The following is a 26,407-nucleotide window of genomic DNA, read 5'->3' as shown; positions in this document are numbered from 1 at the left end:
TCATACACACACTGCTCTCATACACACACTGCACTCATATACATGCACACACTGCATTCATACACACACACTGCATTCATACACACACTGCATTCATACACACACTGCATTCATACACACACACTGCATTCATACACACACTGCATTCATACACACACTGCACGCATACACACACATTGCACTCATACACACACGCTGCACTCATGCACACACGCTGCACTCATACACACGCTGCACTCATACACACACACACTGCATTCATACACACACACTGCATTCATTATATACACACACTGTAAATAAATATTCAATTAATATACATTTTTTAGGATCTAATTTTATTTAGAAATTTACCAGTAGCTACTGCATTTCCCACCCTAGTCTTATACTCTAGTCAATAAGTTTTCCCAGTTTTTTGGGGTAAAATTAGGGGCCTCGGCTTATATTCGGGTCGGCTTATACTCGAGTATATACGGTAAGTATCCTGCAGTTTACATTAAGTAGCTACACACTGTTTTCATGATCAAACCAAAGAGCATGGTTGTTATAAAATCCTATTAATTATTTCTCTACATGACCCGTCATGTAAAGATGTTCAGAGTAATGCTTTTTTTAAATAAGTGCACACAATTTTTTCGAAATAATTAGAAATCCAGAAAATTTTAACTAATATTCACATCCACTACTGAAAGATTATAAGTGTAAATGACTGTCTATTAGGTTTTTGTTTATTTGGTTGGTTTTTCTACATATGATCCTGTATTTGAGCTGTTCACATTATTTTATATAAGTGTTAAAAAAAATGTCATAAAAGTAGCGGAGGTCCTTTCATACTATGGGTTCTGAATTATATTTTATACATTGTCAGTTGTTTTAAATTGAATATTTGTATTACTATGGCATTTACTTACATAGAAAAGGTTGAGCAGGATCCTTCACAGCGAGCCATCTTGACCATTTGTGATGATCGGCAGTTATTGACATTCATGTAGTCATAGAAGTTCTCCAATTTGCATGATGAGCTTTTCTCAATACCTTTAAAATAAGGACAGAAAAAAGGGCTTAAAATATGCAGAACACTGGAACAACTCACATTCTTGTCAAGGAGTTATGACTGTACGTTATAATTATCTATATATAAGAATCAATATTCTTATGCTGTATCTGTAATCTATCTCGATATCTATCTATCTACCTGTGTCTGTCTATCTATAAGTTGCATATAAAAATTGTTTGTTAAGAAAGAGAAAGAAAATTGGACTTTTGACAAGTTGCATTTTACAATATAATAAAATAATGACATATTGACAATGTTATACATATGCCTATATATACATGTATAATGTAAACTAAGTAATTACATGATATTTATAAACATAATAAAATGTAAGAAAATTGAGTGCTTACATATCTTACAGCAACCATTGGGTAAAAATTGGACTGTGCCCTGTGAATAAACCATGCAGATAAGAATATATCAGACCTTATTCAGAAAATATGTTGTGATGACACAGTGGATTAAAATCAATTAATGACCATTCAATGATACATTTTAAATTACTACATCACCCTTTGAAGACTATATGCAATTTCTTTTTCTTCCTTACTTTAGCTCAGAAAACCTATGAGCCCCAAATCTATGAGCAGTAAAAGCTATGTTTGACCCTACTAAACTATTTCACCAGTCTTTGTAAGATAGTGTCGGCACATATTTGACCCAGTGGTCACATTTGCATTTGAAAGCATAGGCACTGATTTTATATCAAAGATGCCAAACTTTATTTCCAAATTATAGGATCATGGAAAGCACTGCTCAGCATAATACTATATTAATAATTACAATCTGAATATTCAAATAGTTAAATTATAGCTGGAGTTTATCACTTAAGGACTGAAATTAGTTTACATGAAACCATACATTCAGTATTCAGAACTATGTACAATGTTAATCTGTAATCTGAATAATACCTGTAATGTCATCTCAGTTAATATTTTAAAATGTTTAAATTTGTTGCCTATAATCTTGTTCAGAATCATGCATTGGAAAAACTAGTATTAATGTGAAAAACATGCCTAGTTTTGAATGGTAAATTATCAATAATAGATTTAAGGTATATCAAAATCTAAGAAAATACTTAAGAATACTTACAGGCTCACATCTGGCTTCATCAAAGAATGGGCAGGATATTTGAGACACAGAAGTGATGTACTGATCTCTAATCACAGTACAGCTATACAAAGTACAGTTATCATTTTCAGCATTCACCGTCTCCCCAGGCTGTAAAATACAAGATAAATTGATTGTTTTCCCCCAAAAACTTTCTTGTACCATATATGTATATTTTAGAATTAAAGTCAAAGGGTTCTCTCAACACAAAAAAGTGCACATGAAGCATATAACGTATTACAAAGGATTAAGGGATCACAGAACAGCAACTTAGATATTTAGGATGGCAGAAGACCATTCATTATATAGAGTTTTGGAACATTATGGCAGGATATTTGTTCCACTTTTATGCTATAACAGAACCAGTCATTAGAGAAAATTAATTCTCAACATACAGAAAGGGTGCTTTGTCTACCATATTGTAGGGATGGCCTACATCGTTTCTAAAGTTCTAAAGTGAAAAAACAATACAACTACCTCCATTGTACATCACAGATCAAACAAAACTAGTTGATATTTTGTTTAATTATATTCAAAATCATTCTCTGTAACAATCAAGTCTATTGCACCTCTACCCCATGGGTCTCTGCATCAAATGTGTGCTATATTAATGTTGGAGTGTATTTTTCCATACTGCACGACTCTAGTGGTGACGTGTAATGTCCTATTATCAAGGAAAATAAATATATATATATATATATTTCAAAGTAAACAGAGTCATAATTTCTTTGTAACTTACATTTCCAGCTATTTAGGCTTTCATTTAACAGACACTTACTTTCAGTAGTATGTATTTGTCGTTGTTTTCCACAGCACAATGGGTCTGCACGCACGCACCACAGCAGTCTCCAGCGTCCATCCTCAGTTCAAAGCCCTGTATTTGGATTATAGTATGGAAGAATGCATCTTATTCTTGTTGTAATCAACATTTAGCAATTGTAAAAATTGCAAATTATGCGTATCTTTTATATCTACATTGTGGCACAGAGGAGATCATGCAAAGCTTCTCATGTTGAATATGTACATACCTCTGGACAAATAACATTGCAGGCAACACGGGTACATTGTATCTGTAGCCCTGTCTCAACGCTAGCATTCGCAGGACACACACAGATCTGGCAGTTGTCAGAATAAACAGGAGATCCAGGCTGAAATATTATGAGTTTTATATTATTGTTAGATGTTTCAGACAGTTATAAATGTTTCACGCGGTTATTGTATTTATTTATTTATTCATTTATTGGATTTCATATGTTCCATCTGTGTATTGCATACATTATTTAAATACACACCTGTCTATTAGAAAAAATAAACTTGTTCCCTTTCCTATGTTGTAGGGTTTCTTTAAAAGTTTAATAAATATTCTCTAAGCAAAGAATTCCTATGGGGGACTAGATTTCGATTTTTGAAACATTTGCCTTATGGCAACAATTTCTGTCCATTCCTGTAATCACTATAATTATGTTAACATATTAATCTCATGGTTATATGAACATGTTAAGGGACATTTGATTTTTTTTAGTATATAAAATAATCTGTGTTATTTACCAGATATTCAGCATGTCCATGAACACAGACGTTCTTTCGAACTATAACATAAAACAGAGGTAATTCATTACTTTAAATATATTTTAATTTAGAATTTAGAAGATTTTGCTAAAAGTGCTGATCTCGTTCAACATTAATCTGCACTGAACAAAATTATTATGCAATTATTGTTGCATTTTGGCCAAAATTGTGCGATTCACTTCACAAATTTTGCTTTGATAAATAAACCATTTTTATTTTACTGTATTTAGCCCAGAATAAACCGGTTGTAATATGTTAGGAGAACCCTTCAACTAAAGAATAGAATTCAACAAGGACTTTTTAACTTCTGTGTGTAAGCAACAAATAGCTTTTAGACTGTGACCAAATAGCATATAATTCTAAGAACTAGAAAAATGTTCATGCTCAAATAAAGTAAATTAATTTGTCAATAAGAAACAGACCATACATTAATCCCATAGGATTATGTTGGTAAGCAATGTGCCTGGTTAATAGTTTCTATTTCCACACATAATACCAATGAATTTCCTGGCAAAGCAATTTTATTATTATTATTACTAGTAAAAGTTGTAGTAGTAAAAGTAGGTAGTCGTAGTGTATATTAAAATATAACTTACCACATCGGTAGATAGGACAGCATTGTCCATCTGGAATTTCCCCAACAATTTCATATCCAAGCTTACAGTTTTGAGGTGTCTTAGTGCACAAACTTGGGTTACATTCTGAAAAGAGAAGCAGTTCACATCAATATTTATTGGAAGCAAGTCAGACCGGATACAAAAATAGAATGACGTTTGGCAAGCCAACGAATGGCACCAAATTTCAAATTCGGGACATATATAAGGGCACATTCAGAAGGATAAGACATACATCTGAGGAAGACCTAATGGTCGAAACGCGTTGTGTGGATTACTTGCTGACTTACTACTACTACTTTGTATCCATTTGTTTATCCATTTTCTATTGCAGTGGATGCATAGAATATTTATTTTAACTGTTGGAATAAAAGCATTTTTCCCTACTTTTATGTCTTATATCTGATCCATATTCAGAAGATACCAGGAGTTGGAGACCAACAGCCAGATATCCTTTTTGATTCACATCAATATTTATACTTTCTGTTTCAGATAGTCTATTTCTTGGAATTGTATCAATCAGCAATTAGTTATCAGTATAGCAACATCAATAATAGGCAGGCTGACAGACAGACAGACGGATATACATAAAGATAGATAGATGGACATATAGATAGTTATGGATATAAGTGGACTTATAGTTATCTTGGGTTCATTTTTATTTCATGCTAAAAGTACTTTGTAGATAGTCTAACATTATTATTATTATTATTATTATTGTGATATTTATATAGCGCCATCAAATTCCGCAGTGCTTTACAATGGGTGGACGAACAGACATGTTGTTGTAACCAGACAAGTTGGACACACAGGAACAGAGGGGTTGAGGGCCCTGCTCAATGAGCTTACATGCTAGAGTGAGTTGGGTAAAATGACAAAAAATTTAAGGATAGTATTATACTAGTGACAGTTGCAGAAGAGGAATCAGTCAGGAGCTATTAACAGTTTCATTGATACGCTTTTATGGAGAAGTGGGTTTTTAAGGATTTTTTGAAGGAGTGGAGACTGGGTGAGCATCTAACAGAGGAGGGAAGTGAGTTCCACAGGAACAGTGCAGCCCTCGATAAATCTTGAAGGCGAGCATCAGAGGTGGGCGTACGGACAGAAGATAGACGTAAGTCTTCAGCAGATCGTAAGGGCCTAGACGGGACATGCTTGTGTATAAGGGAGGATAGATAGGTGGGAGCAGCATTATGTAGAGATTTGAAAGCAAGAGCCAGAATTTTAAATTGAGCTCTATATTTTATAGGAAGCCAATGTAGGGACTGACAGAAGGGTGAGGCATGGGAGGTGCGGGCGAACAGGAAGATGAGCCTCACTGCCGCATTCATTATGGCGCAAGCTGGGAGCACGTAAGACCACTGAGAAGCGGATAACAGTAGTCAAGGTGAGCAAGGACAGTGGAATGGACCAACATCTTAGTCGCATCTGGCGTTAAGTAGGGGCGGATGCGCGCAATGTTTTTGAGATGGAAATGCCAGGATTTGGCGATAGATTGAACATGAGGCTTGAAGGAGAGGTCGGAGTCGAAGAGAACACCTAGGCAGCGAGTCTGCATGATGGAGCTGATGGTAGCACCGTTGACTTGGAGGGAGGGAGACACAGGAGTAACAACACTTGAGGGAGGAAAGACCAGAATTTCAGTTTTGGTCAAATTTAGTTTAAGGAAGTGGGCAGCCATCCAGTTAGAAATAGCAGAGAGGCAGTCAGATACACTAGTCAAGAGGAACGGGGAGAGATCAGGAGAGGACCGGTAGATTTGCATGTCATCTGCATAGAAATGATATTGGAAGCGAAAGGAGCTAATGAGTTTACAAAGGGAGGCAGTATAGATGGAGAACAGTAGGGGACCAAGGACTGAACCTTGGGGGACACCAACAGAGAGGAGTTGGGGAGAAGAAGCAGAGCCAGAGAAAGAAACACTAAAAGAGCGCTGGGAGAGGTAGACAAATTATATTTAATTTGATATTTCTCTTGTTCCTGGAGCCAGCCCATTTCAAATAGTTAGAATGTACCAATAGCTGTAGATCTATCTACAAAAGCTAAGGCAATGCACAATATTTAGGAGTGTGTTGTGCCAGGTAGAAGAATATGTTTCTAAGAGATGAATTATGTCTCTTCAAGATGACATTTTAGAGAGATGTGCTTTATGGGCATCTAATTTAGTGATGGCGAGGATACAGAATCAATATATGTGTTGTAACTGTAATAGATGTCAATTAAATAATAGTTTAACAATTAAGGATGCATGGCCTGTGGACAAAGAAATATGACTTACTGCACACAGTCTCTTGACAGCAAGAATCAGTGGAGCTTGTTACGATCTCCGGGTAGAAGCCATCCAGCTCACAGAGCACATCAGTCTTCTCCTGGCACTGATGTTCAGAACAAGTGATTCCGTTGCCACCTTCTCTGCAGACACAGTCCTTGCAATCAAACTGGAAGATCTCTCCAAACTAAAAATAAAACAAATCAGAAATTACCATTAGCTACTAAAGAACAATTTGTGTTCCTACAGTTTAAACAGCACCCTGGATACATTTAAAAATCTTAAAAATGCTGAAAGTTAATGCATCTGATGTCCATTTTACCACTGAGAGTCAAGTATTAAATTCAGTGTCCACATAATCTTCTAATTAAGGACAATTGTAGGATTGTGTACTAGGCCAATTAGGCAAGTGCCTAAAATCACTGAGGTTTTAGCCATGACAAAAAAACTTTATTTTCTTGGGAATAATGTGGTTATAAATTCCAAAATATCGCACTGTTGCGGTGGGACCTTTTTTATGACTTGCCAATGTGCCAACATATGTATTTTTAAAATTAGCAAGAATGTTATTAATCATCAAGACATACCTCCCGAGGTATGTTGTCTGGACCAACACATCCTGAAAAAAAGAGATAATCATTAAGTTAGTTACATTTTAAAAAGTTTTCCAAATAATAGTTGATGCTTTCACTTTAGATATTTTGCATTGTGCATTTAGAACCATATTAAAAATTGCGTAAGTTGATTAAGAAGGGGAAAAATATATTTTTTTTAAACTGGGCTGTTATATTATTAAATACACTTTTTCACATTAACTTCACACATAACCTAAAGTGTTCAATGTAGATTGCTCCCAGTAAGCATTCTTACAGAGGAATACCTATATCTACCTATCTCTATAATGCCACAGTCATTTCTTGGAAATGTTTGACATAAGTAAGGTAGCTAGCAATGGGTAGAAAAATATGACAATATATCTCATATTTTAAAGTTCGGAATGAATAAATAATACATTTTAAAAATGTTTAACCCCTTAAGGACGCAGGACATTCTATGCCGTCCTTAAGGGGCTGGTTCTAAACGCCAGAGGACGGCATAGAAAGTCCTAGTTGTTCTTGCCGCCCATGTGGCCGGCGCTATTACCCTGCTGCAGATCGCGGTCAGGGGGCATGTCTGGCCCCACAGGCAGCCCCCCTGTGCCCAGTGACCGCAGTATGCAGCCTGTGATCGGTATTTAACCCCTTAAGGACAGTGCTTCAGAAGCTTGTCTTTCACTTAATGACAACGGAATTTTTTTGCAATTTTTTGCTGTTTGCATTCAACTGCAATTTGCATTCAACTGCAATTTGCATTTTACTATTTTATTGCACCGACACATATTATATACAGTTTTTAGAAGGACAGAAATGGCTTTAACCCCTTAAGGACACATGACATGTGTGACATGTCATGATTCCCTTTTATTCCAGAAGTTTGGTCCTTAATGGGTACACATACAAATGCATTCATAAATCTACCCTCCAATGTACAGGTATGTGTGTCCTAATTATTAAATACCAATTAATGACCATTCTCTTTCTTACCTATTACATCTGCACTCTAACTTGGGCACTCAAGGGGACCCAGTTCTCTGGAACTGCCAGCCTCCACTGATCTCAATCTCATCTCACTTCCTCAAATAAGAATGTAATTAATTAAAATTGGTATCTAACACTTTTAAAACTCACTACCTTGCTCAAGATGCCATCCATAGTTGGTGACTTGCTTACTCTCCTGATATTTCAGATTCTCTACATCTACTTCTAACATAGTAGCAATGTTTACTAATTACTGAATGAAAAGGGAAAAAAAAATCTACCAATCAAAACTTTTAGCTTTTCATTTACATGAGCGTTTATGTGTTTTAAGAAAATAATTTATTTTACACATACCACAGTTCTGCACGCAGACATCCACAGCAGAGCTAAAAGGCATGGTGCCGTGAGGGCAGAAGCATCCTTCAACAATTTGTTTATCTTTAATCTGGTCTTCTTCTTCAGGTCTGAAATGTAGTGAGTCCATAATCCAAATATTTTAAAATACATAGTCTTTCAAAAATGTATCACCCAATTATCAAGAAGATCGCATTATAAAATATTCAAAATAATGACATTTTTAAAAACTGTTATTTAAAAAAAGTCGATGAAAAAAAGTTGTAGTTGTACAATGTTTTAGACTTGAATGCAACTTTTTGTATCTAAATATTTGTGTTCCTAATGTTAAAAAAACATCACTTACGTTGTTTGACAAGTTTTAGGTAAGGCTGGGCCACAAGCATTATAAACCTTGTGTGAAGGGCAGGTAAGTTCTGGAAGAAAGGGAAATAAATGTATTCATAAATAAATATATAAGTTAACACATTCCAGATATAAAGACATTTCAAGAAAACTGTTCTAGTTTTTGAATCGGAATATTAAATATTTGGCAATGCAATTATTACTATTATTATTATTATTTATAAAGTGGAACAAAAGGTAACGGTAAGATGAATTTTATGTATGGGAAAAATAGGTTGATACAGTAGCAGGAGAGGGCAAGAGGTGGGTTACCATGATGTGGGGAGGGAAACGTCTTGGTTTAATCAATTTGTTGAAAAAGTGAGTTTCCAATTATTTTTGAAGGAATGGAGACTGGGTCATAGTCTAATGAAGCAGGGATTTGGGGATTGTGAGAAACGTGTCCTTGTTTTTTTGTACATCATCCATCTTTTTTGATTGATGGGCAAACAAACTTACTGCATTCTGTAGTATGACTCCTCCAATCAACACAAATGCCCTGATCGGCGCACATCAGAGCATATTGTTGCAGACTGGTGCATTCAATGTTACTGTTTGGAACATGACAGCTGTCAAAATTACAGGCCTGGTAGAAGTTTTCAGGTGGAAGTGACTTGTGACATTGTTGAAATAACCTTTGAAAAAAAGGAAAAACAATGCTTAATGACAATTGTAATACATATAGCTAAAGCAACATATTTCCAGTAAAGTGGCTATGTAGAAAGAGAAATTCCAGATCTTACGGTGCCTTGATGAGCTCACACAGTGGTGAGGGTTTACAGGAAGTTGAAGGCACAGTGACTTTTGGAGGTCCTGTAGGCTGTAAGGTCCCACTACATTGAGGCTTCCTTGGGTCAGGCACAACCCATGCATCCGCCATGATCTCACAGTTTGATATGATCTTTCCACTAGGCAACATGCAGTCATCCGTCCGGTTGTTAGTGCAAGTACCTACGTAAAGTACAAGTGGTTTGGTAAAACAGACTGTTGAGTGAGATCAGTCCTCTGGGCATGTGTCACTTACTTGGGTTTTAAATAAAATGATAGAAAGGCTGAATCTCTATTGTTTCCCATGCTAAATTACTATAATGATACTATGTTGCATTGCAACAACAGATAACTTAAACAAAAGATTCCATTGTAATGTCAAGATATAAAGTAAATCAGTGCATGGTACAAACATTTATTTATTTATTTAGCAAATTCTTCATTGTGCCCTTATCCAGAATGCACATGGAATTCTTTAATTTCAGAACTCAGAAGCTTACCGCACTGTCCTTGTGTGTTATTTCCAAATCGTTTGTATGGCAATTTCACAGAAAATGCCAAGCCATTATAGGTAATGTTGGCTTTCAATTCCGGTATTTCCACCACATAATTAATGCCAGATCTGTATACTTTCACACCATATTTCTTATAAGGCGTTCCCACTATGTCACCATTTACAACAACCTAAAAAAAAACAAATTCAATTGTGTGAATCATACCGTATGGTGTTTTGTTGCAAACATCATATCAATACAATAAACTTTACTAGACATAGGTTACAACTATGAAACAAAATGTGTGCTCCAAATTTATTACACTTGAAAAAAATACAATTTAAAGAGAATGTATTTTCATTGTTTAACGCATAAATATCCTTTAGCTGAATTTTCCATGAAAAAATCTATTTTCATAACTGACTTTCTTAAAATATTTTTGTTATGAAGTGCACTCATTTTTAACTGAAAGCTACTTAGTTTTGAGTAATAATGCGGCATAGAATTATAGAGAAGGCTTCTTTCGGCATTTGTTTTTTTTATTTTACCATAAAGCTGGTGGTCACATGTTAGTGACAGTATTAAGAGAAGCAAGGATTATGCAGGTTTTCTTTATCTCTTAGGGTAACTGTTTGCGATTGCATTTCAACCTACCTGTAAAGTGAAGGTGTCTAGGTCTATAGCTCTTATCTGGATTGTCTGGGTCTCATGGCGGACGATGATGTTGCGAGGACAGGATACTCGATCTCTGGCTCCACAGTCATAGTTATCGATATAGACACCAAAATTGTCAACAGTCTCAATAATCTCTTCCACAAGGACATACGTGCAATTTCCCTGATAACTATAGTAGGTCCCATCAAATGTCACATAATGGGGATCACCCCAACCTGAGCATACACCTAAAGGACATAATCATATACTGTAATCAAATGAAAAAATCTAACTGCAGTTGAACCTATAAATTATGCCAATAAAAATTTGTAATAAGTATTTTACAAATGAGATCATAACACAGAGCAATAGTAACACCATAGGGAAATGACATCCATACTTCTATCAATTATGGTGATAATTTAAACTGTAATCTCATAATTTTAATATATAATAAATGTTTTGCTGTATGTTTTGTTACAAAAATGAATATCCCAAATTTAAATCGCTCTACATAAATATACATATATATTTAACAAATCAACACACATGTGTCAACATAATTCTACTGTTGCTTCATTGCATATTGAAACACAAAAAACACAAATGGTTAGATCGATCTAACCATTTGCACATTATGAGTTTGAATATGCTCTTGACCAACAGAAGATCTTCACTTTGAGGACCCTCGAGGGCTGCCGCTTTTGTTTTCTTGTGTTTAGACCTGGTTTAGCACATCGGCAAGGAACTATTATTAAGGCTATCAAGTGCAAGGAACCTGCATCGTTTGTATATAAATTTACTCCTCTACTCTGACTCATTAAATCAAATTACTGTAACCCATTTGTTTTTGGCATATTTGTTGGATATGTTTGTTTACTCACATTCACATTCCCAGTGCCAGCAACAAAGATCATCATCAGGCACAGCAATAGGAGGTTTCCCACTGGCACATTTGATCATGGGCGGAGGTTCACATTTTAATTCAATAATTTCTACAGTGTTGTTTTCCAAACATCTAGCCATAGTACAGTTACACAACATCCAGGTTTCATTGTGCTACAGATTAAAAAAAAAAAAAAAATGAGTTAGTGGCAAAAACATAGCAAAGATGGACTTTATGTATGTTCGATTAAAACGAGATTTCCAAAAGCAAGGTTACGAAGATTAATATGCCAAGAAGGTTTTCATAGAGGTTATGTAGGAAAAAGATGTACTTGGAAGAAGTAATTGTAGAAAGAACATTGTTCCTTAAAATCTATGGCAATGGAAGAAAATGGACCATGCAAAAAAGAAACCCCCCAAAAAACCTAAGTGCTTTAGAGGTCCAGCGTGTCCCTTTAACCCCTTAAGGACACATGACATGTGTGGCATCTCATAATTCCCTTTTATTCCAGAAGTTTGGTCCTTAAGGGGTTAAAGCCAGTCCGTAAAAACAAGCTATATATTCTGCATGATGGGCACTAACTGCAATGTACTGACTGGTTCCTGACTGTGTTTTTAACAATGTTTCTAATGTTTGAGGGTTAACCTCAAAACTGCCACTGTCCAAGAAGTTAACAGCAGTTCATTTCCCATACATTTTTTAAGAAAAAAATACATTATCTGTATGACATTGCATTGAAAGCCTAAAGCACATAATAAATCACATTAAGCCATGGCAGACTACAATAACATTAAAGAAAAGGCCAGATGGCAGAAAACCTAAAATAATTCTTTCTATATAAGTATAAAGTGTATGTATCATTTAAATGAACAATTCACATATCAGAAATTAATCTTATAAGTTACATAGATATATATCTGGCATAGCAGGATCTCGCAGTATAATACACTTTATAAACTGAAAATGTCTCTTGGTAAGGCCATACACATAATGACATATCCATTCTCAGAGTGAGCCTTTTTTACCAGTTAGTGTAAAACCTGAACGCATACTTGCCCAATTATAGGTAAGGAAAATGTTTAACTTACCTCACGAAATGGATCAAATGGGCAGCCAGGCAGTTTAGTTGTTGCAAGAGTCTTTGTAGTGCTTGTGGTAGTAGCTGTTGTCGTTGATTGTGTTTTTTTGGTGGCTGTACTTGTTTCAGGTGTGGTGGGTGCGGCACATATCCAGTGTGTTATTTTTATCACACAGTCTTCAGTGCATGTAATTAAGTAGCAGTATGTCCGATTAAAGACACCACTGGTTATTTCACCTACAATGTAAAACGAGTTTTTTAAGAAATTACAGTTGTTAAAAATATTTTTTGTTTTGCCAGTATATCTGGGATAATTGTTTTCCCATTATTGATTTACTTATATCTTTTATTTTTATTTTCATTTTTATTTATTTTTTTCAAAATGTATTTATTTAATTTCGATTTATTTGTTTGTTTTCATTCTTTTTGCTCATCTGGTTTTATTTTTGGGCTGGCAAAGTTTTTAATGCGTGGCAAAGGTTTAAACACAAAAATAGAAAGACAAAGAGTTGTTGATTAAAATATTTGACTGTACATTCTATGTACAAAATTGCTGAAATTACATTTAATGCATCACTATAGGGTCAGGAACACAAACATGTATTCCTGACCCTATAGTGAAAACCCACCATTTAGGTGACTTGCCCCCCCATAGTCCCCTCAGAATGGGTTAAACTCTCCTTATTTTCAGCTCTCTAAGGGTCTGCCGGCGCTGGCCCTGCCCCCTTGGTGACATCATCAACATTGCAGATTTTTATCCAATCCAATGTTTCCCCATAGGGAAAGCATTGGTTTGGCTAAAATCGGCAAGGGGGCGGGGTCAAACACTGTTTTGGCCAATTAGCATCTCCTCATAGAGCATCATTGAATCAATGCATCTCTATGAGGAAAAGTCAGTGTCTCCATGCAGAGCGTGGGGACGCTGAACGGCAGTGCTGCCTACTGTGCAGCCCTGAGCCAAGAAGCCCCTCCAGTGGTCAACAAGTCCCTCTCTGAAAATGCAGTGTTTACATGAAAATGCCTGCATATAATGATTATACTCACCAGAACAACTACATTAAGCTGTAGTTGTTCTGGTGACTATAGCATCCCTTTAACATATAGAACTGTAATTATATGTATTGTTTATTTATAAATTAATTCTTCTTGTGTATTTATATATTAATGTTTCTAGTGGCTGAACAAGAGTGTTTTAGCTTTTTCTCAATAATAATTAATATTAAAAAAAATAAAAATACATGACACTACAGAGTTCAAAAGTTTTTCGCCCAGAAACATTTAATGGTGATTGCATAACAGAATTTGACTCTTTTTATTTATGAATACCCAGAATGAAAAGTTGCACGATAAAAATCACTAAACTAAATTATTCATCATCCAGCAAACGTGCTCTAGGAAAGCAGAACTGTTTCAGCAGAGAAGAGTGAAACGAAAATATCTAGGTTTTCTTGAAAGGGCTGCAGAATGATTTGATAATGATTTTATGCAAATATTTTACTTTCTGCAAGTTGCATACAAGGGAGTGTTCATATGCATCTCCTGTGTCATATTTCATTGTTTTATATGGATTTCCAAACTTTCCAAAACTGCAGGTGGTTGAATATATATATATATATATATATATATATATATTTTTACTTCTCCAAAAATGAATCGAAAAAATTAATTCAATTGAGATATAAAATTATTAACTAGACAAGCAAATAAAAACAATGTGGTAGATTATTAGATATAGATAAATAGATGGATAGATAGATAGATAGATAGATAGATAGAGAGATAGAGAGATAGAGAGATAGATAGATAGAAATTTCCCCGAACATAGACAAATGCACCAGAGCAAGGAATCCCTCTAATTCAAGTTCGGGGAAAATTCCCCACCATACAAAAGCTCTCTACAATGAGAGCTGGTCGTAAGTCTGAGCCGTCATTAAACAGGTCAATCATAAAGTGAGGAATACCTGTATTAGTTTGTATTGTTGCCACCAATTACTAATTTGATATGAGGTAATCTTATAGAAAATGATCAATTATAGTGGACTTCATAATGTTATGTAACATGTCAGAATCAAATCACACACTGCTCAATAACATTGACTGTATAGTGTGTGTTTTTCATAGAGCAGGAAAGGTTAAGCCGTATAAGCCACATTCAATGAAATATATAAATGGTAAAAAAGTGCTAAATTACCTGGAGGGTATGGTTTCCCCTCATGTACACAGCTGCAGATGGTGGAAGAATAGATGGTTGTTTGGGATATTGTTGACTCAGATGATGTGGTAGTCAGTGTCACAGTTGTTGTCTCTGGTGTTGTGGTATATACTGTAAAAGGTAATACAAATGAGAAAAAAAAAGAAAATACTTGAAAAAAGACAGATATACAGATGTAGCATATAAAAGATAAAGCATATATATATATATATATATATATATATATATATATATATATATATATATATATACACTTTATATATATATATATATATATATTTGTACTAATCAGCAAAAATGTAACTGACCATAAGTATAATCTCACTGTTAACCCTTCTAGTTCAAAAGGGGCTCATAAAATATTTAATAAACATTCCAAGCACCATAACCACTACATCCAACTGTAGTGGTTATGGTGCCAGGAGTATTTTGGCACCACCCCAGTGTGAATTGCAAAACCATTTTAAAAGAGGAAAAGCTTATTGGCGCTATTCAGCCAAACATGGCTGACAACACACTTAGCCAAAGATGCTTTTAGCCAATGAGCGGTCATGTATTAGATCACACTGGATTATCCAGTAGGAGAATCCTGGGGCAAAGTAAGAGGCCATGGGAGCCTAGGAGACTCAAGTAAGTTGTCAAACCACTCTAAATTATTTTGATAAAGTACACTGGAATGGCACTAGGGCACACTTGACACCATAATCCCGACATCAAGATACAGTGGTTATGGTACTTTAAGTGTGCCTTTAAATTCAGCAACATCTAAAAAGGGATTATGAAAGGGAGAGTTTTATTGTTAACATTAAAGCATTTGATAATAGTATATCTATTAATCTGTGATTGATAACTTACATGAGATGCAGGTGACAATTTAGGTCAAAATATAGTACATCATGTTGATGAGTTGTGTGTTTACATTTATTAAATTTACCTGCAGGAATGTATGTATATACATTACATGAATCTATGAATATATGTTTTGATTAAAGTGATAAAAAATACCTGGGGGTTCTGATGGTGTATTTACTGTGGTAGTTTCAACAGTTGTAGCTTCAGTTGTTGAGATTGTAGACGCTTCAGTGGGTGAAGATGTTTTTGTGGTCAGAGATGTAGTAGCAGGGGTGGTGGTTGTAGTTTCCGGTGTCGTACTAGGGGTTAAAATGCTTGTTGTAGATTCTGGAGTCGATGTTTCAGTGGTTGTATATATTGTTGTCATCACAGGTGTAGTAGTAACGGTGGTGGTTGTTGGAGTTTCTGTAGTTGTTTTAGATGTAGTTGATGAAATACCTGGAGGTGGTGAAGGTGTATATGTTGTTGTAGTTTCAGATGTGGTAGTAGGAGTTATAGTGCTTGTTGTAGATTCTGGAGTTGGAGTTTCAATAGGTGTGTATATTGTTGTGGTCGCTGATGTAGTAGTAGGGGTGGTGGTGGTTGTTGGAGTTTCTGTAGTTGTTTTAGATGTAGTTGATGAAATACTTGGAGGTGCTGAAGGTGTATGTGTTGTTGTTGTTTCAGATATGGTAGTAGGAGTTATAGTGCTTGTTGTAGATTCTGGAGTTGGAGTTTCAGTCGTTGTATATATTGTTGTGGTCGCAGATGTAGTAGTAGGGGTGGTGGTTGTTGGAGTTTCTGTAGTTGTTTTAGATGTAGTTGATGAAATACCTGGAGGTGCTGAAGGCGTATATGTTGTTGTAGTTTCAGATGTGGTAGTAGGAGTTATAGTGCTTGTTGTAGATTCTGGAGTTGGAGTTTCAATAGTTGTGTATATTGTTGTGGTCGCTGATGTAGTAGTAGGGGTGGTGGTGGTTGTTGGAGTTTCTGTAGTTGTCTTAGATGTAGTTGATGAAATACTTGGAGGTGCTGAAGGTGTATGTGTTGTTGTTGTTTCAGATATGGTAGTAGGAGTTATAGTGCTTGTTGTAGATTCTGGAGTTGGAGTTTCAGTCGTTGTATATATTGTTGTGGTCACAGATGTAGTAGTAGGGGTGGTGGTTGTTGGAGTTTCTGTAGTTGTTTTAGATGTAGTTGATGAAATACCTGGAGGTGCTGAAGGCGTATATGTTGTTGTAGTTTCAGATGTGGTAGTAGGAGTTATAGTGCTTGTTGTAGATTCTGGAGTTGGAGTTTCAATAGTTGTGTATATTGTTGTGGTCGCTGATGTAGTAGTAGGGGTGGTGGTGGTTGTTGGAGTTTCTGTAGTTGTCTTAGATGTAGTTGATGAAATACTTGGAGGTGCTGAAGGTGTATGTGTTGTTGTTTCAGATATGGTAGTAGGAGTTATAGTGCTTGTTGTAGATTCTGGAGTTGGAGTTTCAGTCGTTGTATATATTGTTGTGGTCGCAGATGTAGTAGTAGGGGTGGTGGTTGTTGGAGTTTCTGTAGTTGTTTTAGATGTAGTTGATGAAATACCTGGAGGTGCTGAAGGCGTATATGTTGTTGTAGTTTCAGATGTAGTAGTAGGAGTTATAGTGCTTGTTGTAGATTCTGTAGTTGGAGTTTCAGTCGTTGTATATATTGTTGTGGTAGCAGATGTAGTAGTAGGGGTGGTGGTTGTTGGAGTTTCTGTAGTTGTTTTAGATGTAGTTGATGAAATACCTGGAGGTACTGAAGGCGTATATGTTGTTGTAGTTTCAGATGTGGTAGTAGGAGTTATAGTGCTTGTTGTAGATTCTGGAGTTGGAGTTTCAATAGTTGTGTATATTGTTGTGGTCGCTGATGTAGTAGTAGGGGTGATGGTTGTTGGAGTTTCTGTAGTTGTTTTAGATGTACTTGATGAAACACCTGGAGGTGCTGAAGGTGTATGTGTTGTTGTTGTTTCAGATGTGGTAGTAGGAGTTATAGTGCTTGTTGTAGATTCTGGAGTTGGAGTTTCAGTCGTTGTATATATTGTTGTGGTCGCAGATGTAGTAGTAGGGGTGGTGGTTGTTGGAGTTTCTGTAGTTGTTTTAGATGTTGTTGATGAAATACCTGGAGGTGATGAAGGCGTATATGTTGTTGTAGTTTCAGATGTAGTAGTAGGAGTTATAGTGCTTGTTGTAGATTTTGGAGTCAATGTTTCAGTGGTTGTATATATTGTTGTGGTCGCAGATGTAGTAGTAGGGGTGGTGGTTGCTGGAGTTTCTGTTGTTGTTTTAGAAATAGTTGGTGAAGAAATTCGAGTTGTTGAAGGTGTATATGTTGTTGTAGTTTCAGATGTCGTAGTTGGGGAGCTAGTGCTTGTTGTAGTTTCTGATGTCGATGTTTCAGTGGTTGTATATATTGTTGTGGTCGCAGATGTAGTAGTAGGGGTGGTGGTTGTTGGAGTTTCTGTAGTTGTTTTAGATGTTGTTGATGAAATACCTGGAGGTGCTGAAGGCGTATATGTTGTTGTAGTTTCAGATGTAGTAGTAGGAGTTATAGTGTTTGTTGTAGATTTTGGAGTCGATGTTTCAGTGGTTGTATATATTGTTGTGGTCGCAGATGTAGTAGGGGTGGTGGTTGCCGGAGTTTCTGTTGTTGTTTTAGAAATAGTTGGTGAAGAAATTCGAGTTGTTGAAGGTGTATATGTTGTTGTAGTTTCAGATGTCGTAGTTGGGGAGCTAGTGCTTGTTGTAGTTTCTGATGTCGATGTTTCAGTGGTTGTATATATTGTTGTGGTTGCAGATGTAGTAGTAGGGGTGGTGGTTGCTGGAGTTTTTGTTGTTGTTTTAGATGTAGTTGGTGAAGAAACTTGAGTTGTTGAAGGTGTAGTTTCAGATGTTGTGTTAGGGGTTGTTGTATCTAAGATATGGGAAATAGAAAAATAAATGACTACCTTTTTAACAAAAAGATAATGCATATATATATGACTGTTTAGTGACTGTTTAAATTAACTCTCTTCCTAGCAATAATACTCTCACAATGACTTTTGCTTCAATTGTAGTACTTGTCTCAGTTTGATATAATATTTTTGCTCTGGATAGCCAGAGTTGAATTCATTTGGACTATGGTCATGAAAAACCCTTCTGAGCTGTAAACTACTTCCCTAAGCATTAAAGATATAGGGAATTCCGCACAATAGTTAAAGGGACACTATAGTCACCTGAACAACTTCAGCTTAATGAGGTTGTTCAGGTGAGTGCTACAGCTACCCGGAGCCTTTTTCTTGTAAGCACTGTATTTTCTGAGAAAATGCAGTGTTTACATTGGAAGCTTGGAACACCTCTTGTTGCAGTCAATCAGAGGCCACCAGAGGGACTTCCGAGTTCAGAGGCCCTAAAAAGGCCTCTCGTCCGATGCATTCTGGGTGAATACATCAGACGGGCTATCAGCACACAAAGCACTGTGAACGCGCTTTGTGTGCTGATAGCCTGTCAGCACTGCTGTGGGCGTGGCTTCAGCGGACAGCTGAAGCCCGAGCCCACATGGACGCTTACTGTCCACAATAGTGGTTGAGGGGGGGGGGGGAGACCTACTCTCCTCCCCCCCCGGCCCCCAGCGCTGTGCGGCGGGTGGGGGCCCTAAAATTATCAATAAGGGGGGACCTACTGTCCCCCCCGGCCCCCACCCCTGTGCAGCGGCTGGGGGCCCTAAAACTATCAATAAGGGGGGGGACCCTGAGCGAAGGGTGGGGGCCCTCAATACAAAGGGGGGGGGACCCTAGTTAACCCTCCCTCCCCCCCCAAAAAAATTATCTCCCTACCTACCCCCCTCACCCTAAAAATAATGAGGGGGGAACATTAACTAAAAACCTGTAAAAAAAAAAAAATGAGATTAAAAAAAACTTACCATTCGATGTTTTCTTTCTTCTAAAATCTTCTTTCTTCAGCCCCAAAAAAGGCCAAATAAAAATCCATAATAACCGACGCAATAAATAAAAAAAAAAACGAGCGCAAAAAAAATAATCCATCTTCACCCATGGAGGGCTCCGCGCAGACTGAGCTCCGCAGGGCGGGGAAGGCTTATAAAGCCTTGCCCCGCCCTGCAATTAGGCTAAGAACACTCTGATTGGTGGGTTTAAGCCAATCAGAGTGCTCTTTGTCATTTTACAAGCGTGGGAAAGTTCTTTGGAATTTTCCCACGCTTGTAAAATGACACAGAGCACTGTGATTGGATGGATTTCAAGCCATCCAATCACAGTGCTCTTTGTCATTTTACAAGCGTGGGAAAGTTCTTTGGAATTTTCCCACGCTTGTAAAATGACACAGAGCACTGTGATTGGATGGATTTCAAGCCATCCAATCACAGTCCTCTTTGTCATTTTACAAGCGTGGGAAAGTTCTTTGGAATTTTCCCACGTTTGTAAAATGACACAGAGCACTGTGATTGGATGGGTTTCAAGCCATCCAATCACAGTGCTCTGTGCACTGTGATTGGATGGCTTGAAACCCATCCAATCACAGTGCTCTGTGTCATTTTACAAGCATGGGAAAGTTCATTGGGATTTTCCCACGCTTGTAAAATGACACTGAGCACTGTGATTGGATGGATTTCAAGCCATCCAATCACAGTGCTCTGTGTCATTTTACAAGCGTGGGAAAGTTCATTGGAATTTTCCCACGCTTGTAAAATGACACAGAGCACTGTGATTGGATGGATTTCAAGCCATCCAATCACAGTGCTCTGTGTCATTTTACAAGCGTGGGAAAATTCCAAAGAACTTTCCCATGCTTGTAAAATGACAAAGAGCACTCCGATTGGCTTAAACCCACCAATCAGAGTGTTCTTAGCCTAATTGCAGGGCGGGGCAAGGCTTTATAAGCCTTCCCCTGCCCTGCGGAGCTCAGTCTGCGCGGAGCCCTCCATGGGTGAACATGGATTGGTTTTTTTGCGCTCGTTTTTTTTTTTTTTTAAATTGCGCCGGTTATTATGGATTTTTATTTGGCCTTTTTGGGGGCTGAAGAAAGAAGATTTTAGAAGAAAGAAAACATCGAATGGTAAGTTGTTTTTATCTCATTTTTTCTTTTTTACAGGTTTTTAGTTAATGGTCCCTCCTCATTATTTTTAGGGTGAGGGGGGTAGGTAGGGAGATATTTTTTTTTGGGGGGGGGGGGAGGGTTAACTAGGGTTTGTATTTAGGGCCCCCACCCACCGCTCAGGGGTGGGGGCCGGGGGGGACAATAGGTCCCCCCCTTATTGATCATTTTAGGGCCCCCACCCACCGCACAGGGGTGGGGGCCGGGGGTGGGGACAGTAGGTCCCCCCCCTTATTGATAATTTTAGGGCCCCCACCCGCCGCTCAGTGGTGGGGGCCGGGGGGGGCAGTAGGTCCCCCCCCTTATTGATAATTTTAGGGCCCCCACCCGCCGCTCAGGGGTGGGGGCTGGGGGGGACAGTAGGTCCCCCCTCATTGATAATTTTAGGGCCCCCACCCACCGCACAGGGGTGGGGGCCGGGGGAGGGACAGTAGGTCCCCCCTTATCGATAATTTTAGGGCCCCCACCCGCCGCTCAGGGGTGGGGGCTGGGGGGGGACAGTAGGTCCCCCCCTCATTGATAATTTTAGGGCCCCCACCCGCCGCACAGGGTGGGGGCACGGGGGGGGGACAGTAGGTCCCCCCCTTATTGATAATTTTAGAAAGCGAGCTGAGCTGTCAGTCAGACAGCTCAGCTCGCGAACGCGCATTCCGTGCACATGCGCGGTAAAGCGCTCAGGTTCTTCATAGGGCGGCATTCAATGCCGCTCTATGAAGAACGCGATTGGTGCAGCGCGAGGCCGCGCATGCGCACCACATCGCGATGACGCTTCTCTATGAGAAGCGTCCTATTGGGCCCCGCGATTTCGTCATTTTGCCGAAAAAGGGGGCGCGGCCTAGCGGGGAGCTCGGCGCTGGAACGGAGGTAAGTTTTTAATATAAAAACGCTCCGAAAATTATTTTTAATGAATGAAAGTACATATAAAAGCAAGAAGGAAGGCTGGGGGACCTGTCTTTCTTGCTTTTATATGGTGACTATAAAGTCCCTTTAAAGATTTCTGCCCAAATCTATATAGAGATCATACGAGATAACACCCTCTCTTCTCACCACCTTCCCCCCCCCCAAGCTGGCGAGATCAGATACAGACGTCCCACTCCAACCGGTTTATGTTATGCATTACACCGCATAGCTCCTCACCAAGTTTATTGTTAAAATTGCTGTGTCTTAAGCTTTAGGGACCCTGCAAGAATATTTAATATATTTGCATCTTATGTAGTCTAAGAGTCCAGAAAATTCCCCACAATACTGAACTGAGCTCCATAGATGGAAGGACACAGCAACTAACATGGCTTTTAACTTACTATGGAAGGTTTAATGGACGTTACCAATGATCTTAAACTATTTTGATATAAAAGTTCTCGCACACTATTGTCCACACCTGAAAGCTATGTACAACCTGGCCCAGGTACGTGACATTATTAATGTATCCAGGACCTGTGGAATTGCCCCCATTGGTAATCTCTACCTCCTTTACAACATATCAGCTCAACTCACAATGTGTAACATGGATTTTTACACTGTTTTACTATTATTCTGTACCATACCCTTGTTGCTCAATAGGATGCTTACAATGTACTTGTACTACTGTTAACCAGATGAAAAATTTTCATATTAAGAAAAAGGAAAATGTGCTGTTTTGTTATTAACCATGCAATTTTATTTATTCTGTCTTAAATGTGAAGGCATTCACTAAAATGGTATTGTCATACCTGTAATAAATGCACAACAAAAATAAAACAAACAAACAAAAAAAAAGTCACAACCAATAATATCAATGTAGGACTGATCCTAATTTACATGGATTGCGGAAAAGTTGAGTTTGTGTGAAAAGTGAACTTCATGTGTAGACAGATTATCTGTGCCTTGCAATGTGTGTGATACATGTCACCATGAATCCTTCATCACACTTGAATACAAGCCTCACATTTCTTGTGCAGAAGCTAGGATTACACGGAAAAAGTACAGAAACTGTTTGTGCACTTTTCTCATTAGAAAAAAAAGCATTCAAAAGAAGTGTGAATCCCACATTTACTATCCTATTGATTAAAGTTGTAAATTTAGTGGAATATGTGCTTAACGATGTTTTATCATTAGTGCGCGTGTGATAGGAAGAACTCATCACCTACATCGTGAATTATATTTGAATGAGCTCACACGTGAAAGGAAAACTATAATGTTAGGAATACAAATCAGTATTCTTAAAGCTATAGTGTTTCTGTCCTACTTCTGTCTTTCTGTCCTACTGGTCCTCTAACTATCCCGGTATAAAATGTTTTTTTACATACCTTTTGCCAGCACTGAGGCTTCCTCTGTGTTGTTCAGCTCTCCTCACCTCGTGACGGCATGGAAGAAGTATGGCCTCCTCCATGATGGTCCAAACCAATCCTCCTCATAAAGGAGTATGGTAGGCCTAATGTGCATTAATGGTGACTGCCACACGCATTTAAACTTTCCTGCAGGAAAGCATTGAATCAATGCTTTCTGATTTGGTTTCCACATCATCTGAACCAGTTATACTGATTCAGTGCATGGAAATGCCTCTAGTTGCTGTCATTTTGGCCCAACTATTCTACCTATTCCACCGATTTTGACATAAAATGTAAAATTGTAAGATTTCCAACGTTAGTGTATAGTCAAAACAGGCATTCACATAGGTGGTGGTTGTGTACACATTTAAGCAGACATATTTTTAATGAGCAAAGCATTATCAAAATTATGAAAAAACATATTTATTTTGCAGAACACTTATGGTTTCTGCATACCATTAGGAAGTCTTGAAAAAACTGCCTTCAAATATACAAAATAAATGAGCTTGTGTTAGAATATAATTAATCATTTAAATGTTAGATGTAAATTACAGTGTGATAATATAACTGATTTCACATTTAGAGCTCATGAATTCATCATACTACCTTTAAGCAATTTTATCCCCTTTGAAACAGAATGAAGAAATCATACTTGTCCCACAAAGAAACAGTAATTTGGTTACCAAATTGCCCCCCTTGCCCCCCACCCCATTCAATTAAAATGGATAATAATATAATGGATCAAAAGCAATTAGGAGCATAAAGGTATGGCAAAGGTATATACAAACATTTTAAAATGAGAAGATTTAAGTTGGAATTTCCTTTAATTAATAATTGATCATTTAATGCAACATTTGTTTATTTTCATATACTTACTGAATTCCACTGGAATTCCTGTAATAGTTGTAGGAGTTGTAGTTGTAGGAGGCCGAGTTTTTGGTGCTGGAAAAGAAATAGAAAATGTAAGAATATGTATTAGTTAAATATGAAAGACATTATAATAAGCAATAATGTCAAGTACTTAGTACTAATGTTTATGCAATTCCAATTGCATCTTTTAAATATTTTCCAACAATTCTTCTGTATTCGATAGAAACAGCCTTTTATCTTATTGTATGCAGTAAAGCTTAAAGAACCTATTATCTCTCCCAACCATCACCTTCACCCCCCACTTCATGTCACTTTCTCTCCACATAATACCTCCACCCCCTAACTATACCTCTCTTTGACCATACTCATATCAGTCCAACTCATCCCTTCCTATATTATTTCCACTTGCCACCTCTTTCCTTCCTAACAGAGTTTCTCTCTCCACTGCTATGCATATCACTCCAGCTATTATCCACACACAACCACACTATCACTCATAGCTACCCACAGATCACACACAGCTACATACACCACACACAGACAGTAACAACACTTACAGCCACCTTGCACCTACACAAACACATTCACCTCCATCCCCCACATACACAGACTATAAATACATATTCACCTTATATAACATTAAAAGCATAACACAGGGAAATAATTCTAGGCCTCCAAATATTTGAGGTCCTGTACCACCATCCCAGGTTGTTACCCTGGTGTCTCACATCTGGGATCACCAGGGAACTGCCTCCAGCACAACATGAGCACATCACATAGAAGTGCTTACACTGTGTGGAGGGCCCTAGGATCACTCATAGAGTGTTTTTGCAGTGCTCAATGCATGGTTTGCAGGTGATCGGCCAGAGCCGGCATTATAATAATGTCATTAACTTTGTAGTTTCCACCCATATTGCATCTAGTGGAGTGCCTGTTCTCCAGGAAACTGCTCACTGGTACCAGATAGAGAATAAAGAAGTAAGAGAAACCAAAAGGGTCTAGGGAGAAGTATGAGACACACAAAGATGCTGGTAGAAGTAAGAGACACACAAAGGGGATGGAGAGAAGTAAGAGACACACAAAGGGGTGGGGAGAGTTAGAGACACACAACGATGATGGGGGAAGTAAGAGACACACAAAGAGGCTAAATTAAGTGAGAGACACACAAAGAGGGTTGTAAGACAAAAACCTAGGGGTAAGACACACAAAAGGAGGATAAGATACACTAAAGTGGTTGTAAGACAAAGGGGCAAAATTATATGTAAGAAGGTAAAACATTCAAAGCAGCAGCTAAAAAAAACACAAAAGAGGGTAACACACTTAAAAAGGGATTAAGAGACACACAGCTCAAGATGCATTTTGGGTGCAAAATACATATTCATCTGTGTAGCCAAAAATTCTAGTACCAGCCCTACAAATCTAATAAAAATGTAAATCTTTGGTAGCAACACTATTTGGGAGGGATTCTTTAATATAACAAATTTAAGTACAGTTAATCCTCTTACTTTCAAATGTTGTAGATGTGGTCACCGAGGATGTTGTAGATTCAGTAGGTCTTGTTGGGCTGGTTGAGACTTCTGTTGTGCTTGTTGTGGAGAGATAAGTGGTTGTTGTAATGGTTGTTGATGCAGGGGTAGTTGTTTGGGGTGTGCTTATTGTGGTAATTATAGGGGTAGCTGTTTGTGGTGTGCTTGCTGTGGTAGTTGTTTGGGGAGTGCTTGATGTGGTAGTTGTAGGAGTAGTTGTTTGGGGTGTGCTCGTTGTGGTAGTTGTTTGGGTTGTGCTTGATGTGGTGGTAGATGTGGTTGTAGTTATGCAGCCCTCTTGATTATAATGTTCTTCACAGCAATAAACACTAATCTGATAGTTGTAACACACAGGAAGGAATCCGCTGGTCTGGTCTTTGTTATAACAGACAAGTCCACTGGAAACATCACAGGTCACAATCTGACCCAGCTGGTCCAGTGGGACATCTTTGTATCTCTCTGCTCTGCAGGAAATGTTCTCTGGCTTATCACATATCTCATGTCCTTCTTTGCGAATGTTCTCATAAGTTTCAAAATCTCCCCCATTTTCCTCGTATTTAGGGTAGCTTACATCAAACCATTCTGACCACTTGCATTCTATTACTGGGATACAGGTGGCTGTGGGATAAAGATAGAAAGTATATGTTTTATTAAAATACGAGTGATATACCTTCACTTGTTGTTTAAGCATGAGTTATTTAATAATTATGTCTGCAATACTTAATTATAATTAACTTCGTTAA

The 26,407-nt window shown here is 37.7% G+C and overlaps 1 protein-coding gene across 1 annotated transcript in view; it reads right to left on the bottom strand.

Moving 5' to 3' along the window:
• Positions 1–26,407, bottom strand: part of LOC134578517 (mucin-2-like) — an 83,133-nt gene that overhangs the window by 1,686 nt on the left and 55,040 nt on the right. Inside the window, exons 41-63 of the mRNA XM_063437501.1 lie at positions 25,644–26,282; positions 24,145–24,210; positions 22,539–22,546; positions 18,934–19,032; positions 16,032–18,822; positions 15,006–15,137; positions 12,825–13,051; positions 11,735–11,909; positions 10,851–11,098; positions 10,203–10,386; positions 9,678–9,885; positions 9,394–9,569; positions 8,897–8,966; positions 8,551–8,660; positions 7,207–7,238; positions 6,629–6,806; positions 4,333–4,437; positions 3,716–3,756; positions 3,196–3,315; positions 2,946–3,041; positions 2,150–2,278; positions 1,408–1,447; positions 912–1,035 (exon numbers count right to left, since the gene is read on the bottom strand). Coding sequence (XP_063293571.1) covers positions 912–1,035; positions 1,408–1,447; positions 2,150–2,278; positions 2,946–3,041; positions 3,196–3,315; positions 3,716–3,756; positions 4,333–4,437; positions 6,629–6,806; positions 7,207–7,238; positions 8,551–8,660; positions 8,897–8,966; positions 9,394–9,569; positions 9,678–9,885; positions 10,203–10,386; positions 10,851–11,098; positions 11,735–11,909; positions 12,825–13,051; positions 15,006–15,137; positions 16,032–18,822; positions 18,934–19,032; positions 22,539–22,546; positions 24,145–24,210; positions 25,644–26,282 — 5,998 coding nt within the window. The remainder of the gene's footprint in view (positions 1–911; positions 1,036–1,407; positions 1,448–2,149; positions 2,279–2,945; positions 3,042–3,195; positions 3,316–3,715; positions 3,757–4,332; positions 4,438–6,628; positions 6,807–7,206; positions 7,239–8,550; positions 8,661–8,896; positions 8,967–9,393; positions 9,570–9,677; positions 9,886–10,202; positions 10,387–10,850; positions 11,099–11,734; positions 11,910–12,824; positions 13,052–15,005; positions 15,138–16,031; positions 18,823–18,933; positions 19,033–22,538; positions 22,547–24,144; positions 24,211–25,643; positions 26,283–26,407) is intronic.

This window comes from Pelobates fuscus, chromosome 12 (genome assembly GCF_036172605.1).
Source record: "Pelobates fuscus isolate aPelFus1 chromosome 12, aPelFus1.pri, whole genome shotgun sequence".
Lineage (NCBI taxonomy): Eukaryota > Metazoa > Chordata > Amphibia > Anura > Pelobatidae > Pelobates > Pelobates fuscus.
The sequence above is the reverse complement of the archived record's forward strand: the minus strand, read 5'-3'. Positions and strand labels throughout refer to the sequence as shown.